Source organism: Rhagoletis zephyria, unplaced genomic scaffold (assembly GCF_001687245.7).
Source record: "Rhagoletis zephyria isolate East Lansing unplaced genomic scaffold, Rhagoletis_zephyria_1.1 Rzeph_scaffold_08436, whole genome shotgun sequence".
Classification (NCBI taxonomy): domain Eukaryota; kingdom Metazoa; phylum Arthropoda; class Insecta; order Diptera; family Tephritidae; genus Rhagoletis; species Rhagoletis zephyria.
The window spans coordinates 552-15091 of NW_016165516.1; the positions used below are offsets into that span (position 1 = coordinate 552).

Sequence of the window (14540 nt, forward strand, 5' to 3'; positions counted from 1 at the left end):
AATTGTCAAAGTTAAGCAATATAAGCAAAGATACGACGTTGAATTTATATGTGTATATGTACGTGCAGATTTTTTGAGCAGTGTGGCTAAGAAGTTCATAAATATTTACTCAAAACTGTTATATACCGTATTTCACTGGCACAAATATCGACCATACCTACTACCTCAACTGGGTTTTGTTTCGGGTGTATTTCGTGACTCTTTTTTTTTTGCAGCACCGTGTTATTAATGGTAAAAATGGATTAAGTTGGACAGCAGTTGCAGCAGAAATAAAATTGGCTAATGCAGCACGAGCAATTTAAAATATATTTCCGTAATCGTTATCGCTCTTTCAGTTGCAGTCACACCTTGCAACTTGAATTTCTGAACCTGATTTTCGAAAAGTGATAGAAAGGTCTTTCTGGGTGTTCACACGACGAAATATAATTTCTCTTTCTCAATTTGACAGCGAATTGCGTGGAAAAGTTGGAAATATAGCCACGTCTGACAGGCTCTTATGTTTTCAATTGTAATTAGTAGCAGCTACGATGAATTTTAAGTGCATCATCCATCATAAAATTGCGCAAATGACATAGTGCTGATACCATATCGTCAGCGTTGCCCTCCGCATATTTCCCTAGCCAATGGGTAGGTAAACCCGTTTTAGCAGTAGCATTTGCCGGAGTTGCTTTTTTCAATGAATTCTTCCAAGCAGGCTTCTGTGAAGAAGTTGAATGATTTTGCAATCCCTCAATATACTTAATATATGCCTCGGAATGGAGTACGCGCTGTGGTCTTGGTGGCACCGTAACAAACATTGGCTCTGGTGGTGGTCCCAAAACTTGCATTGCGTACTGAGAGCCAGCACCATTTTCACCCCTGGGAGACATATTTGACAGTTGACCGTGTGAATTCATCTGCGCACCGTGTGTCTTCTGATTCTTTCGAGGCACATAATTCTTACTGCGTTCACTTGCAGGAATAATTTTACCGCCCTTGCTTAGGTGCACCTCCCTGACATGCTTGATCAATCGCAACAATGATGGAAAAGCTTGCATATTCTTCTTCATGCGAATACAGCCCCGCCATAGACATGTGAGTTCAGTATCGTTGCCTTGCATGACAGTCCGTTGAATATGCCCTGTGCCATCTTGGATACAATGTTCCATACAATCAACAGCGTCCTCGAATTGATAATCGCATTTGTCCCATAGACATTCAAATACGTGCCCATTCTGGTGATCATTGGGACCCGGACTACCGCTTACGCCACAATTCAAACTCTCATCGATTTCGCGACGGGCGGCTGATTCCTCATTTAATCGTGAAGCGCGATCTTCCCAATTTTGCTTGACACTAGCCGGCAAGTTCTTCCATTCAGTGCCCACCATACGTGAAATATCGCCAAACGAAGCATCAGGATTGCTCTGGCTAATTCCTATTATGGAAACATACATACATACATATTTTTAAAATCGTAATTATGTTCATCGCTATTTTTTATGTATATATGAATGTATAAGATCGAAAATAAACTAATTTCAAGTATTCAAGAAGGTTAATAGCAGTGCTCTGTTATTAACAGTAACCGCCAATTTTTTATGTCGCTTTTTTTAATTCAATTACATAGTTGGATTTTAATTTATAATAAAATGAATTTTAGATGAAGCCCAGACCAAATATATATTTTATAATGATCAATCTAATAGCCTATTTCTACCAGAGGCTTAACTGCAGTTAAGAGCTCAGATAAGTTTATTTTTTTAGTNAATTTCAAGTATTCAAGAAGGTTAATAGCAGTGCTCTGTTATTAACAGTAGCCGCCAATTTTTTATGCCGCTTTTTTTAATTCAATTACATAGTTGGATTTTAATTTATAATAAAATGAATTTTAGATGAAGCCCTAATAGCCTATTTCTACCAGAGGCTTAACTGCAGTTAAGAGCTCAGATAAGTTTATTTTTTTAGTGTTTGCTTTTCTCCTTTCGTTTGCTCGTACTTAGTAGGAGGTAATTCCTCCCCCTCCCCCTTCGAGTTGTAATCTTCTTGTTCCAATAGGCATAAACTGCAGTTAAGACTTGGTGGAAATAAACTATAAAACTATTATAATTTTAAGGCAGAAACTCCGTTTTTTTTTATCTGTTTTTAAGGTAAAAATAAATAAATGCCAACCCACTTATCATTTTTGAAGTTTTTTTGCATTCATAAAAGGTAAGTTAAAATTGAAATGTGATATTTTTGGGAATGACAGTTCCCGAAAAACCCGGCGGGTCCGAAAAGACCCGGAAAATCTGATAAGATGCCGAAAAAAAAACCGAAGAATTTTGAACAGTCCAAAAAAATCCTGACAGTTCCAAAAATAAAACCAAGAGTTCTAAAAACCCCTAAATGAGCCAAAAATTTTCGACTAATAAACACGACGAAAAAAATCGCGAATCGGTCCTCAGAGAAGGAACAAACGCAGAATAGCTCTAATTAAAAAAAAAATGGGAATCGATAGAGATATTGAGCTGAATATATCAAATTAAAGGGAATTGAGATAATACCAGAGTTTTAAAATACATGCATATGTTTTTGAGAATTTTTTATTTAAAAATGCTTAATTTAAACATTGACCTTTGGTAACTCTTGAAGTTGTTTTCGTCAAAAAAAAGTATACCGTTATGCTCATCTCAAAGATCTCTATCGGTCTCAATATTTTAATATTTTTATTTTAAAATTGGAGCTATTAAATTGGAGCCCGATTAAATCATAAACGTCCGAAAAATAAAACGAGAAGTCCTGAAAAAAACCGAAAGCTCCCAAAAATTCCCCGACAGATAAACATGAACAATTTCGAAAAATTCCAAAGGTCCCGTCAAATAACACAAAATCTCCAAAGATCAGTTTAGATAAGTCCCGAAAAATAAAACGTCGAGTTCCAAAAACCTTCCGAAAAAAAAGAAAACGCTCTTGAAAAATTTCGAAAAGCCAATTTACTGAAGATCTCTTTTTCCTTTTGACTGTTATTTGCGACCTTTGAATTGTATTAATTGAATTTTTTTTATGACTCACCTTTGCGTACTTCACTCGAATAAAGTATGTAACCAGTAAGACTCTTTTTAGTGTTTTTATTCTTTGCCTTGGAGGATATCGGTGTAGATGATACCGAAGGTGCTGGCGATGATATTGCGGCTATGTCCGAATTAACTGATGGCGGATTGCCATCCAGTGAATCTTCAAGCATACCCAAATTTTCATTGACATCTGAGCCTTTAAGTTCCTTGCAAGGCTTGATAGGAGTTTTGAAATGAAATATCTCGTCTTGAGTTACTTCAACACTGTGTTGAAATTTACGTAGACCTCCAGGCGTGTTGAGTTTACGTAAGGATTTTTTCAACTCATGTAAACGGACTCACAAATATAAACATCACTCTCTGAAATCTCTGTCGGACGACAGTTTATGTATTCTGCATACTCAAGCACTGCACAACGTCCAACAATAGCTATTAAGGGGCTAATATCCTCAACTGTCGACAATAAGATTTCCTGGCGATAGAACTGCTTATTTAATGGCGAAACTATCTCATTTGGCGCCAAAAGCCAAGGTCCTTTGAAATAAGACTTATTTGAGTGTTCCCATATTTGATGGATTTGCGCTATTGATTGTTTTCCACTTTGTGTAGCTACATATACAAAGTCGCCGATCTTAACAGCACCACTGCAAATCGTATTAAATTGCTGATAGTAAACACTATTCGGTTCAGGATTGATAGGCGGTGCATCACATACGACATTGGGTTTTTCTTTCTCCACCAGTGTCTCCTGAAGTTTTAGTTCCTCCAACTCGCCTTTGTGCTTTTCTATGCGTTCTTTAAAAACGGACATTACACGACGCAATTCTAATGGCTCATCGCGCGTAATAAAACGAACTGGATCGTTTTCGCGAACGAAAGGCCAAACTTTAAATTTTTTGAAGCAGCGCCCTCGGATATTGTATCTCGATTCACACACGAATACATCTTTATCAGCGAAACCTTCTGGTCGCATTTTTATGTAGTCTTTTATGTGCATGATATAGCATTTGCCGAGCACTTTGTCCATAGGAATCGTCTGGGAAGCACTGCTCTTGAATACCTCCATTTCAAGAAATTTTCGAGTTGTCACATGGTAAGTTTCATGTGGACGTAGAAAAACTGCACCATACATCCACTTCACGTTATCTGTTGTGGTCCAAAGGCGCTCAATATAAGCAATACCAGGTATTTTATTTTCCGGTAATTGAAAATATACAAAGTCTCCAGGAGAAAACACATTTTGGTTGATAGTCATACTTTCGCCTTGCATTGCTGCAGTATCCAATTCGTCCTTATCCTCCTGATCCTGGTCTTCTTGTGCAAGTTTCTGTTGGCGCATCATTTCTACCTCAGCAAGTAATTACCGACTGTGTACATTAGTGCTGGCGAGCTAAATGAATCTTTACATAGTTCATCCCTATTTTTAATAAAAATAATCTGTAGTTCAATTGAATCCTGAAACACGTCAGAATCAGTACGCGATAAACGTCGTGCACGTTCGAGACACGAGAATACATCGTCTTGAAAAATATCTAAGCGTTTGTAGGCAAGCTTATCCAAACGACGTTTGATTAAATCTAATGAGATTCCACGAACTTTAGTAAATTTACCGCTTGCATCAGCAACTTCGTCATATTCCGGTACCTCGGCCAAAGAGTCAGAATAGAATCTTCCGGCTTCGTCCTGGTGATTGTAGAGTTGCGTAAATAAGCTGAGGAACAGTTCCTGCACCGCCAGCGACACATCTGGTATCGATGAATGCTCACTGCGTAGGCTTTGTTTCAATTGGAGTGTCAATTGCTGCAGTACCAGAGCGTCTTTGTAAATTTGCGAATCTGGCTCATTGTATTTGCAAGCGTTCTCAAGCATCAGTAAAAAATCAGCCCCTAACTCATCGACGCTCTCATAGCTGCCTTGTTTTAATTTTTGCGCAATACGCTCCATATCAATTGGTTCCTTTATAATGTCGTAATAATCTGGATACTCGTTTTTCGATGGAAGCTTGGTGAATATCAATGACAATTGCCGTTTACCTTTTGGTTCTTGGAACTCTCTTATTGTCTCATAAAATTGCCACAATTTTTCAACCACAGCGGTCTTTCTTCGACCACTAGGTTTGGATAACTTTTGCAATGGTTTCTTAATGTCCGCCAAACCGGGGAATTCTTTCAATTTTTCATTCAAAGCTCTCTCTAAATTATTGGCGTCCTCGTAAATGGTTGATCCTTCTTCATTATATTGTCTACAATTAGAAAACATAAGACGATAATCTGCCACTACATCTTCTACGGTCGCATATTTATCGCAACGTATGTTGTGGTCAATGGTATTCATATCCATCGGATTTTGTATAATATCATAGTAATCTGGATAAATTTTTCGTGGAGGCTTCTCCATAAACAACTCAATGGGCCTTCGATTGCTGATTGTGAAGTCAACCAAATATTTTTGTATACTTAAAATTTTCCTTTTTATAGCAGCGTTTATTGGAATCCGACTTGACTTGGGTGAATTACTATTCGGTGTATTTGGGGTGTTTGTGTTGTTAGAATTTATACGTGGGCGGCCCTTTTTCCTCGGTACACTATTGCTAGCCGAAGTATCCTCGCAATCAGCTTCGATATCACCATCGTCTTCCATGTCGCTCGTCTCCGGTTCCAAAGTATCTTCTACTAACTTTGTATTCATAATTTTTAACATTTTTACAGCATCTTTATGCATGCGATGTGTTGGCGGAAATGCTTTTTTAGCATTATCTAACATAAGACAAAGGTCAGCTGTAAGATCGCTTATATTTGCGTATTCCCCTTTTTTGAGTTTTGTATGTATCTGAGACATGGAGATAGGACGTTTAATAAGTTCGTAGTATTCTTGATGAAAACGGCGAACCGGCAGCTTCCACAATGAATTGCCTAATGGAGGACCCGTTGCACCAGGATGCTCGGTCGATCCAGGCGCATTATACAAATGATCAAACAACGCCCACATAGGGCCTTCCCCCTTTTTGCTGGTTTCTTCATCATCTGAACTATCAACGTCTTCTTTCATCGCCTTCATCGCTGAACAAAGAATTCGGTTAGAAAATTCTAAAAGTGAATAATTCCGTACTCACCAGAAATTGCTGCACTTGAAAGCGTTTTTATACGTCGCGTGGGCTTAATTTTTCCACTCTCAATCTCAACGCGTCGTTGCGTGAAAAGGCGTTTAAGTGTTTTAGCATCTTTGTAAATTTGGGATCCAGGTTCATTAAACTGGCAAGCATTCTTCATCATTTGTAACAAGTCCCTTTCCATTTCCACTAGACTAGAATAAGCATTCATCTGAATTTTTGTCGCGATTAGTCTTAAATCTATGGGATGCTCAATAACGTCATAATAGTCAGGATACATTTTCTTAGAAGGTAGTAGAAGAAACATGCGATGAAGGGGTCGATCATTCATAGTGGAGTCCACCGCAGTCATTACAGTGGCAAAAAGTTCTTCGTAAGGATTTAGGTCGTCATCGAGTCGTGAAGGTTCATTTTCTGCTTCGGCTCCACCATTATTACCAGCGGATCCAGTCAAACGCCTTGGATTTCGTGAAAGACGTTTTGACTTTGGCTCTTCTTCAACAATACCATTCGACTCCAGTAATCTATGTTTATTAACAAGTATATGCTGCCAAAGTGCTTCAGCGTCATGATATTCATCTGTATCTGGCTTATNTTCCGCCATTATTACCAGCGGATCCAGTCAAACGCCTTGGATTTCGTGAAAGACGTTTTGACTTTGGCTCTTCTTCAACAATACCATTCGACTCCAATAATCTATGTTTATTAACAAGTACATGCTGCCAAAGTGCTTCAGCGTCATGATATTCATCTGTATCTGGCTTATAGAAAGCTTTAGCATTTTTTACCAACAGTTCAAAATCTTGCATCAATTCGTCTACATCGTCATATGAATCAGTTTTTAATTTTTGCTGAATTTTCAATAAATCTATAGGATTTGCCACAACATCATAGTACGAAGGCTCTTGGCGTCGTTTTGGAGCACGTATGAAAGAGTCGCATAAAGTAGCGCCATCTTCTTTTTTGAGACTTCGTATTGAATCGTACAACTGCTGGCACAGTTCTGAAGGGTCCAGCCGGCGTTTTTTGCGCACTGAGGTTTGCAAAACTGGTGACTGCTCCGGCGTAGAATCATCCATTTGCAAAGGATCTTCATCTTGCTTACTGGAAATCGAACTAGCGCGTCTTTTCCGGCTCAACATTTTGGGCAAAAATTGGAAAGGACACGAAAACACACCAAACGATTTAAAATGTACAGTAGGAATGTAAAAATAATATCGATGCATCCAAATCATCTATATATGCTAGAGCTGGAAAACTATCGATGGCACCAGTGCTGCCGCTGTCACTTCAATTGAAGTTTTTCACTTCACTTTGGAAGCCTTCACTTCATCACTTCATTTTACTTCGTTTTACTTCACTTTTCACAAATTAGATTTATCTCCAAAATAAACAAAAATTTCTTTGAAATACATGATTTATTTCACCAAATGATGATGAATAGTTGTAAAGCGCACAGAAATGAATGAACGTATAAACTTTGATAATTTTTTAGTAAATATTTGACGAAAATAACGATTATATTTTAGTTTTCATACATCTTCAATTTTATAGAAAAAATTAAACATTTAAGTGAATCTCGTGATGACGTTGTTCCTGTGTATCTGGTGATGACTGTTGCTGTGAATCAATAATCGATTAATTATNATCTTCAATTTTATAGAAAAAATTAAACATTTAAGTGAATCTCGTGATGACGTTGTTGCTGTGTNCAATAAATTATAAATTTATAAAGGTTATAGATAACTTTTATTGTGGTAAAAAAATGATCGATTAACCAATCAAGTTATAAATAACCTAATCGAAAAACTATACACCCCTAATTGTGCTTGATAGTCTTCACTTCGATAATCACTTAAAATTACGAACGTCACACACTTTTTTCTCAATTGCTATTACAAATNTAATAAATTATAAATTAATAAAGGTTATAGATTACTTTTATTGTGGTAAAAAATGATCGATTAACCAATCAAGTTATAAATAACCTAATCGAAAAACTATACACCCCTAATTGTGCTTGAAAGTCTTCACTTCGATAATCACTTAAAATTACGAACGTCACACACTTTGTTCTCAATTGCTATTACAAATGGCTGCTTCTCAACCGGTCAGATCTGTTCTAATTGGTTCATGAAAGCAAGTACATTACTAGGATTCTGCTACTCGATTCAAAAAAATATCGTTTTAAAACTATCGAGTAAAACTATCGGTATCGAATGCCAAAAGTATCGATATGGTATCTTATCGTATCGAAATTTGGGTCCCTAATTATATAGAAGCTGCTCTTAAGGAAAGAAAGAAAAGACGCCATCTTTCTTGTAAGAAGTAAACAACGAAGAGAAAAAAAAACGCGTAATTGTTGAACGCATGAATAATCATTTTTATTATGCAAATTCTTCTATAAATCATGTCGTTGTGTTAAATTATTCTTTACCTTATGTGTGCACACGTTGTCAGTAAAAATTTTACTAGCAGAAATTAGCAGGAGAGCCAAAAATAGAAGAGCGTAAGAACGAGAGAGAGCAGCTAGCTTTTGCTAGTTTTTTGGGTTAAGAAACGCTTTCCAGCAGAAATTAGTGATAATATGTGATAATTATCGGTTAAGAAACAAAGCTAGTGACTTTTTTTGAGACAAGAGACGTGAGATAGCGTACTGAATACCAAATAGTCTCAAAATCCAAGTTCACCACCAAAATTTAAGCTGAAATTAGTCGAGAACGCAGAACGTATACTTAAACGCAGTCTGTATACGCAGAATTTTTTTCGATTACTGGAGCCCTCAGTGTTGCTTACTACACTGTTGCCAATCATCAATGCCTTTTCATAAACTTACCCTTTCAACTAANACCACCAAAATTTATGCTGAAATTAGTCGAGAACGCAGAACGTATACTTAAACGCAGTCTGTATACGCAGAATTTTTTTCGATTACTGGAGCCCTCAGTGTTGCTTACTACACTGTTGCCAATCATCAATGCCTTTTCATAAACTTACCCTTTCAACTAAAATAACTATAATAGACTTTAGCTAAATATAAACTACTTAGTTTTCAACAAAAACCTTATTCAATAGTAAATTTCAAATATTTTAAACATATTTTGAATAGGAACTTATATCTTTTTTACCATCTGTAAAACTGACGAAGTGGCAACCATCTAAAGAAGGAGAAATCAGCTGACACGGAAAAATCTAAATTCCGCAGATTTCTGCGCTACGGGCTACAACTACAGAAAATTCTGCGTTGTTGAGTTTTCATTTACATGGCGCTTTGGTAAGACAGATCGTGTCAGCTGACTCGGGTTTACGTACCGGTAGGTTTACGTTCTTGACTAATTTCAACTTTACTGAAAGCCAGGGTTAATCCGACTACTTCGGACTTTTTCTGATTTCCTGATTTCGTTGCTTACAATTTGATGGTGGCTTTTTACTGGAATTTTCTTCATTTTCGCTTGTGACAACGTGTGTACACATAAGGTAAAGAATAATTTATCACAACGACATGATTTATAAAAGAGTTTGTAGAATAAAAATGGTTATTCATGCGTTCAACAATTACGCGGTTTTTTTTTGTTCTCTTCGTTGTTTACTTCTTACAACAAAGATGGCGTCGAGATTTCGGCAGCTAGAAAATAACTTTTTTCGTTCTTTCCTTCCCGCGTGATCTTGTGNTTACGGCTATGATTGCGACAATTTAATTTGGGCAATATATCGAAAGTGAACTTGAATTACGTGTTGCAGCAATATGCGTTATACGCGAGCTATTTTTTAGTCGACAATTCAAACCCTGCTCTTTCTGATTATGGAGATGCATATTTTTTGACGTTCCCTCTGCTTCCCTATTTACATTTCAGTATTTTTATCGCTCTTCTTTTTGTCGTATATATTTCAACAATTCATTTATATTTGTTCGTAATTTTATGCTGAAAATCGCAGACAATTTTTAAGAACAAATAATAACAATATCATAAGTAAGTTAGCAGTTTTGATATTGAAGTATCCAAGGAGCCCACAAAAAGTTATGTGAATTCGATTGAATCTCGCATCCACAATCATGTGAAGAGTACGGAAAAGTCTGGGCGTTGGGGCAGTGATTGGTAAAGGGCGAATCAAAAAAACATTTCCTATGAAGTGGTTGATTCCGCATATCTGTTAGCAACAGAATATCTTAATTAAATATGTTTAACGATGTGCATCTTGCACGCGTTAGTAAAATTCAGCGCAGCGGAGATGTGGCCAAAGGAAACACTACCGAGACGAAATGCAACGCCCGCCGTAGCATATCACGCAACATTAAGGAGGTTCATTTGGCAAACAATGCCGCCGAAATAGCATTTGTAGGCGGGCATGTCCCGAGATCAGGGGATATAGTCATCTGGAATGAAATCGAATCGCCCGACCACACACAACGCGAAAACAATGAAAGTGATAACAACATTAGCTCCTGTTCCACACTAGACATTGGAAAGGTAAATAGCCATAGATATAACTTCTGTCTAATAAGTGCAAAGTAGTAGCGGTGGTAAACGGGTAGTTTGTTTTTGTTTCTGATTATTGATATAAGTATCACTGCGCAAGTGCACTTATGATAGGCCGCCTATTTGAACAAACTGCAAGGTCAGTACAAAAGCCAGAGTGTGTTACAAAGTTTTGCCTTTGAATGACGTGCGTGCAAGTTACGGTTTTTATGTAAATAATTGGGAACGTAAAACTTAAATTTTTAGAAGACAAACTCTTTACATATAATAGTCAGTGTCGTACTAATATGATCATGGAATACTGGCCACCACTTCCAAGAAGTTTGAGCTGCATGTGCTGCAGCGAATTGCAGCAACGTAGGCAACAACAGCAATATAATGAAAATATTCTGCCTACAGAATGGGAGTTTGCGATGATTTCACAGCCGCTACCAATGCGTAATTTGAAAGTAGGACAATATTTATTTAAGTTGATTCCCAGTTTCACATAATTAATTAACTTACTCACATGTAACACCGAGAAAAATACTACATACTGCTTTTTTAGGTTGAAAATTTGTCACTGCAACAGTTAGAAGTTCAGGTGCGAGACCTTGTGCAACGCCTTCAAACTTCAGAACAGCAACGTGTAGACTTGCAGCGAAAACTAGAAGAATGCAATGGGGAGAAGGATTTGTGCCTCCGACGTTTAGAAGTGGTCAGTGCAGCACACGAATGTCGCATTACGGAAATGCATTGTGTTATAGCAGAGTTAAGTAAGAAGCTGCGAGCAAAACAAGAAACTGTAATCCCAGAAGAAAACGAGCCAGAGGAAAGTGGTGAGTTTTATTTTTTGTTGTGACTAAAATGTGCTAAGTCAGCATCAACTCTGCCTTTAATTAATTTAATTCATCAAATTTATAGAGTTGAGTTTTCAAGAAGATGTGTCTGTGTACAATTCCGAACTTAATTTAACCAATCCGGATGCGGAATGTCAAACTGACCTGGTAGAGAGTGGAGCCGAACAGTCGATATGTGAAGGCCATAGCGCTAGTGACAACATACATTGCGACATTGACATAACGGAACAGCAAAGAATCAATGATGTGGTGTGCAAAGGACAGGTTGAGGTATTTATAATAAAGTCCTTATTTCGGTTTACATAAATCTAATCTTATTTTCCCAACATAAGGCTCTTCAGGAAGAGGTGCTTCACTTGAAAGCGCAAATCGCTCTTCTACAGTCAGAAATGCTAATAACGAACTTATTCCAAAGGAACAAAAACAAATCACAGAAAAAGGGAATCAAAAAACTTCAAGTGATGAAAAACCCAGTGAGAATGATCCAGAAGGTATGTTACACTCAGGTCTTTAGGAAACACTGTGGACTATTTCACAGACATATTTTAATATGAAGGGTTTTTCAGATTTTGTAACACCGCAAAAGCAATACGAGCTGCTTTCTACTCCTCACGTGCCGCCACCTGTAGCGAAAATTGCGGAACGTGTAAAGTTAAAATGTGGAACTAAATCAATCCATAGCAAAGAAGATTCAAAAACTTTGTCGGATATTCTAAATGCAGAGGTTGGTATTTTGAGCGTTAATTATGGCAAGTCTAAATATTTCTTCACATTTGTGGATAGCATGAGAAAGAGGATATGGTTGAAAGTATGGTTATAGATTCTAAGACGTATGACAAGAGTATGACGAATAGTTACGCAGAAGTATCACACATGGATACCGAGCTACAGCGGCTTCAGCGCAAAATTGAGCAATTAAAAGTGCGAAACACTATCCTCTCACTTACTCTAGATGAATGTAAAGAGCATTGCGACCATTTGTATCTTCTTTGTGGTAAATATGAATCAAATGCGATTGCTTTACAAACAGCAGTAAATTGCAGTGATCGAGCTATCGAAGCATATGATGTCATGTTGGCACTGTTAGAGAGCAAGTAAGAACATCTTTGTAAAGTAGTTTGTTTTTAAAGCTAATAATAAATTTAACACTTTAGGTTAGCATTGATGACAGAAAAGTCCGTTGGTGCCGAAGAAAGTAGAAGAGCTGTAGAGAAAGTTGCACGGCACCTACTAGATCGGCTCGAAAGTGAAAAGAATACTTGTGAAAATAGCTTGGGACCTTGGCAATCTACGTAATCTATCAGCATATTTGCTAAAAAATTTATTAATCCATTCAATTATATTTATATTTACAGCTTTAGTATTCCGGACAAAGTTTGGACACCATGGACCGCCGATGATGACAACCGCTTGCGCTATCACGTTTCGAAGTTGAAAGGTCGTCGTTCGACTGTGCAAAATACAATTGTCAACTTGGAATCACCATTTAGTGATTTGTATGAAAAATCGCGGAAAGCTCTCGAGTGTGGCAAAGGAATGGTTGAGCAAGTGCATAACGCACAATTTGACCTCGAAATGGCTGTAATTATGCAAGAGTTATTAAATTTGCGGGAGGAAAATATCAATTTGAAGTCAAAAGTTGAATCTGCGGAGGTAGAAAAACGTCTAGCTACTGAACGTAATAGTTCACTCGAAGAAACATTACAACAGTTGCAGCTGCAGCTACAGATGAATTACAAATCAGTACAGACGCCAGTAGTGCACTTTTCCATCGCGAACAGATAGCAGAAAATAGGGTGTCTTACTCAGAGTCCGAACATGTTGCGCTCACTGAACAGCAACTAGTCGAAGCGTTAACACGAGAATCCGAACTCAAAAGTCGCATTCAAACTTTGATTTCATCAGTAACCGCATCTCAGCTTAGTGCCGATGAACGCCACATCCAATTGCAGAATAACATTCAAGAGCTGCAAAAATCAAATTTGTAAGTGTTGTTATTTTATAATGATTAAAAAAAAAAAGTTTTACATATACATATTTTCTTTTTAAGAAATTTAACACAACTTTTGGAACAAAACAAACGCAGATATCAAGCACGAGTTCGGAGATTAGAACAGAAAATCGTGGAAATGTCCTTCGGGGTGGATCATAAAACTAATGGAGAGAAATTTTATGTCAATGAGAGTTGCATTACTCGTGATAATTTCAGTAAAAGTATTACAGACTGTGAGCGCGTATCACAGCAGCCTCAATGCTTAAAATCAAAAAACTCTGAAGTACTAACATATGAGTCGCAACTAAAAATACAAGAGATCGTGCCTGAGACTACTCTTTAGAATAGTAAATAGCAGAACAATGTTTGCAACAATAATTGCAATTGAGTTCAGTTTCCTGTTATTCTAGCCTACCATACGCCAAATTGAATCTTAAATTTCTACATTAATCTAATCCATTCAAGTGTGCCATTTATCGCGTTAATTTACCGCTTCGCTTAGCTAATCGGGCGCCTATGTGCCAGAATGAATGACAACGTATATGTAATACTTAAAATAAACATACACTTTTCAGCTTCATACATATGTGGCCATGAGAGCCAGAGAGGAGCCTACTTATAAAATAATGTTTGATTAAGATGAGAAAGAAGGATATATAAATAATAATTACGGTATTTTACAGAAAAGTTCACTAAAATGCATTTTAAGTTTTACCTGAATTTTTTAGTTTTTTAAATGTCGGTCTTCTCTGGCTCTCAAGTCCTCATATATAAGTAGGTATCACATTTGATTCCATGTACTCATAAACATATACACCTACATATGAACATGCGCATACATATATACATATATATATATATTTTTTTTTGTAATTAGATACATATTGCTTGTTAAATTATTACTAATGTACAAAATGCGCTGGAATAAATTACTCTAATCGAATTGAAGTTTTTATGAGATAGTTATGAGGTAGGTAACAATATTTAACAAAAATTTTGATATCAAGGGCCAAATTCAATGTATGTACAAAAGTCTTGCTTGTTATAAGAACTACATAAGTATGTATGATGTACATATGTATTTGA

General features: G+C 36.9%; 2 protein-coding genes across 2 annotated transcripts; one reads left to right on the top strand and one right to left on the bottom strand.

Moving 5' to 3' along the window:
* Nucleotides 1–438: 438 nt before the first annotated feature.
* LOC108375052 (protein polybromo-1-like) lies at nucleotides 439–7367 on the bottom strand. The gene is given in 6 exon segments (XM_017631128.1): nucleotides 439–1417; nucleotides 3034–3363; nucleotides 3366–4397; nucleotides 4400–6094; nucleotides 6148–6568; nucleotides 6741–7367. Coding segments are annotated over 6 exon segments (4929 nt in total). The 5' UTR covers nucleotides 7287–7367; the 3' UTR covers nucleotides 439–512.
* A 2575-nt stretch (nucleotides 7368–9942) lies between these two features.
* Nucleotides 9943–14012, top strand: LOC108375053 (colorectal mutant cancer protein-like). The gene is given in 11 exon segments (XM_017631129.1): nucleotides 9943–10613; nucleotides 11170–11440; nucleotides 11526–11731; nucleotides 11794–11848; nucleotides 11851–11967; nucleotides 12028–12185; nucleotides 12245–12555; nucleotides 12616–12753; nucleotides 12817–13187; nucleotides 13190–13445; nucleotides 13512–14012. Coding segments are annotated over 11 exon segments (2460 nt in total). The 5' UTR covers nucleotides 9943–10322; the 3' UTR covers nucleotides 13798–14012.
* The last annotated feature ends 528 nt before the right edge of the window (nucleotides 14013–14540 follow it).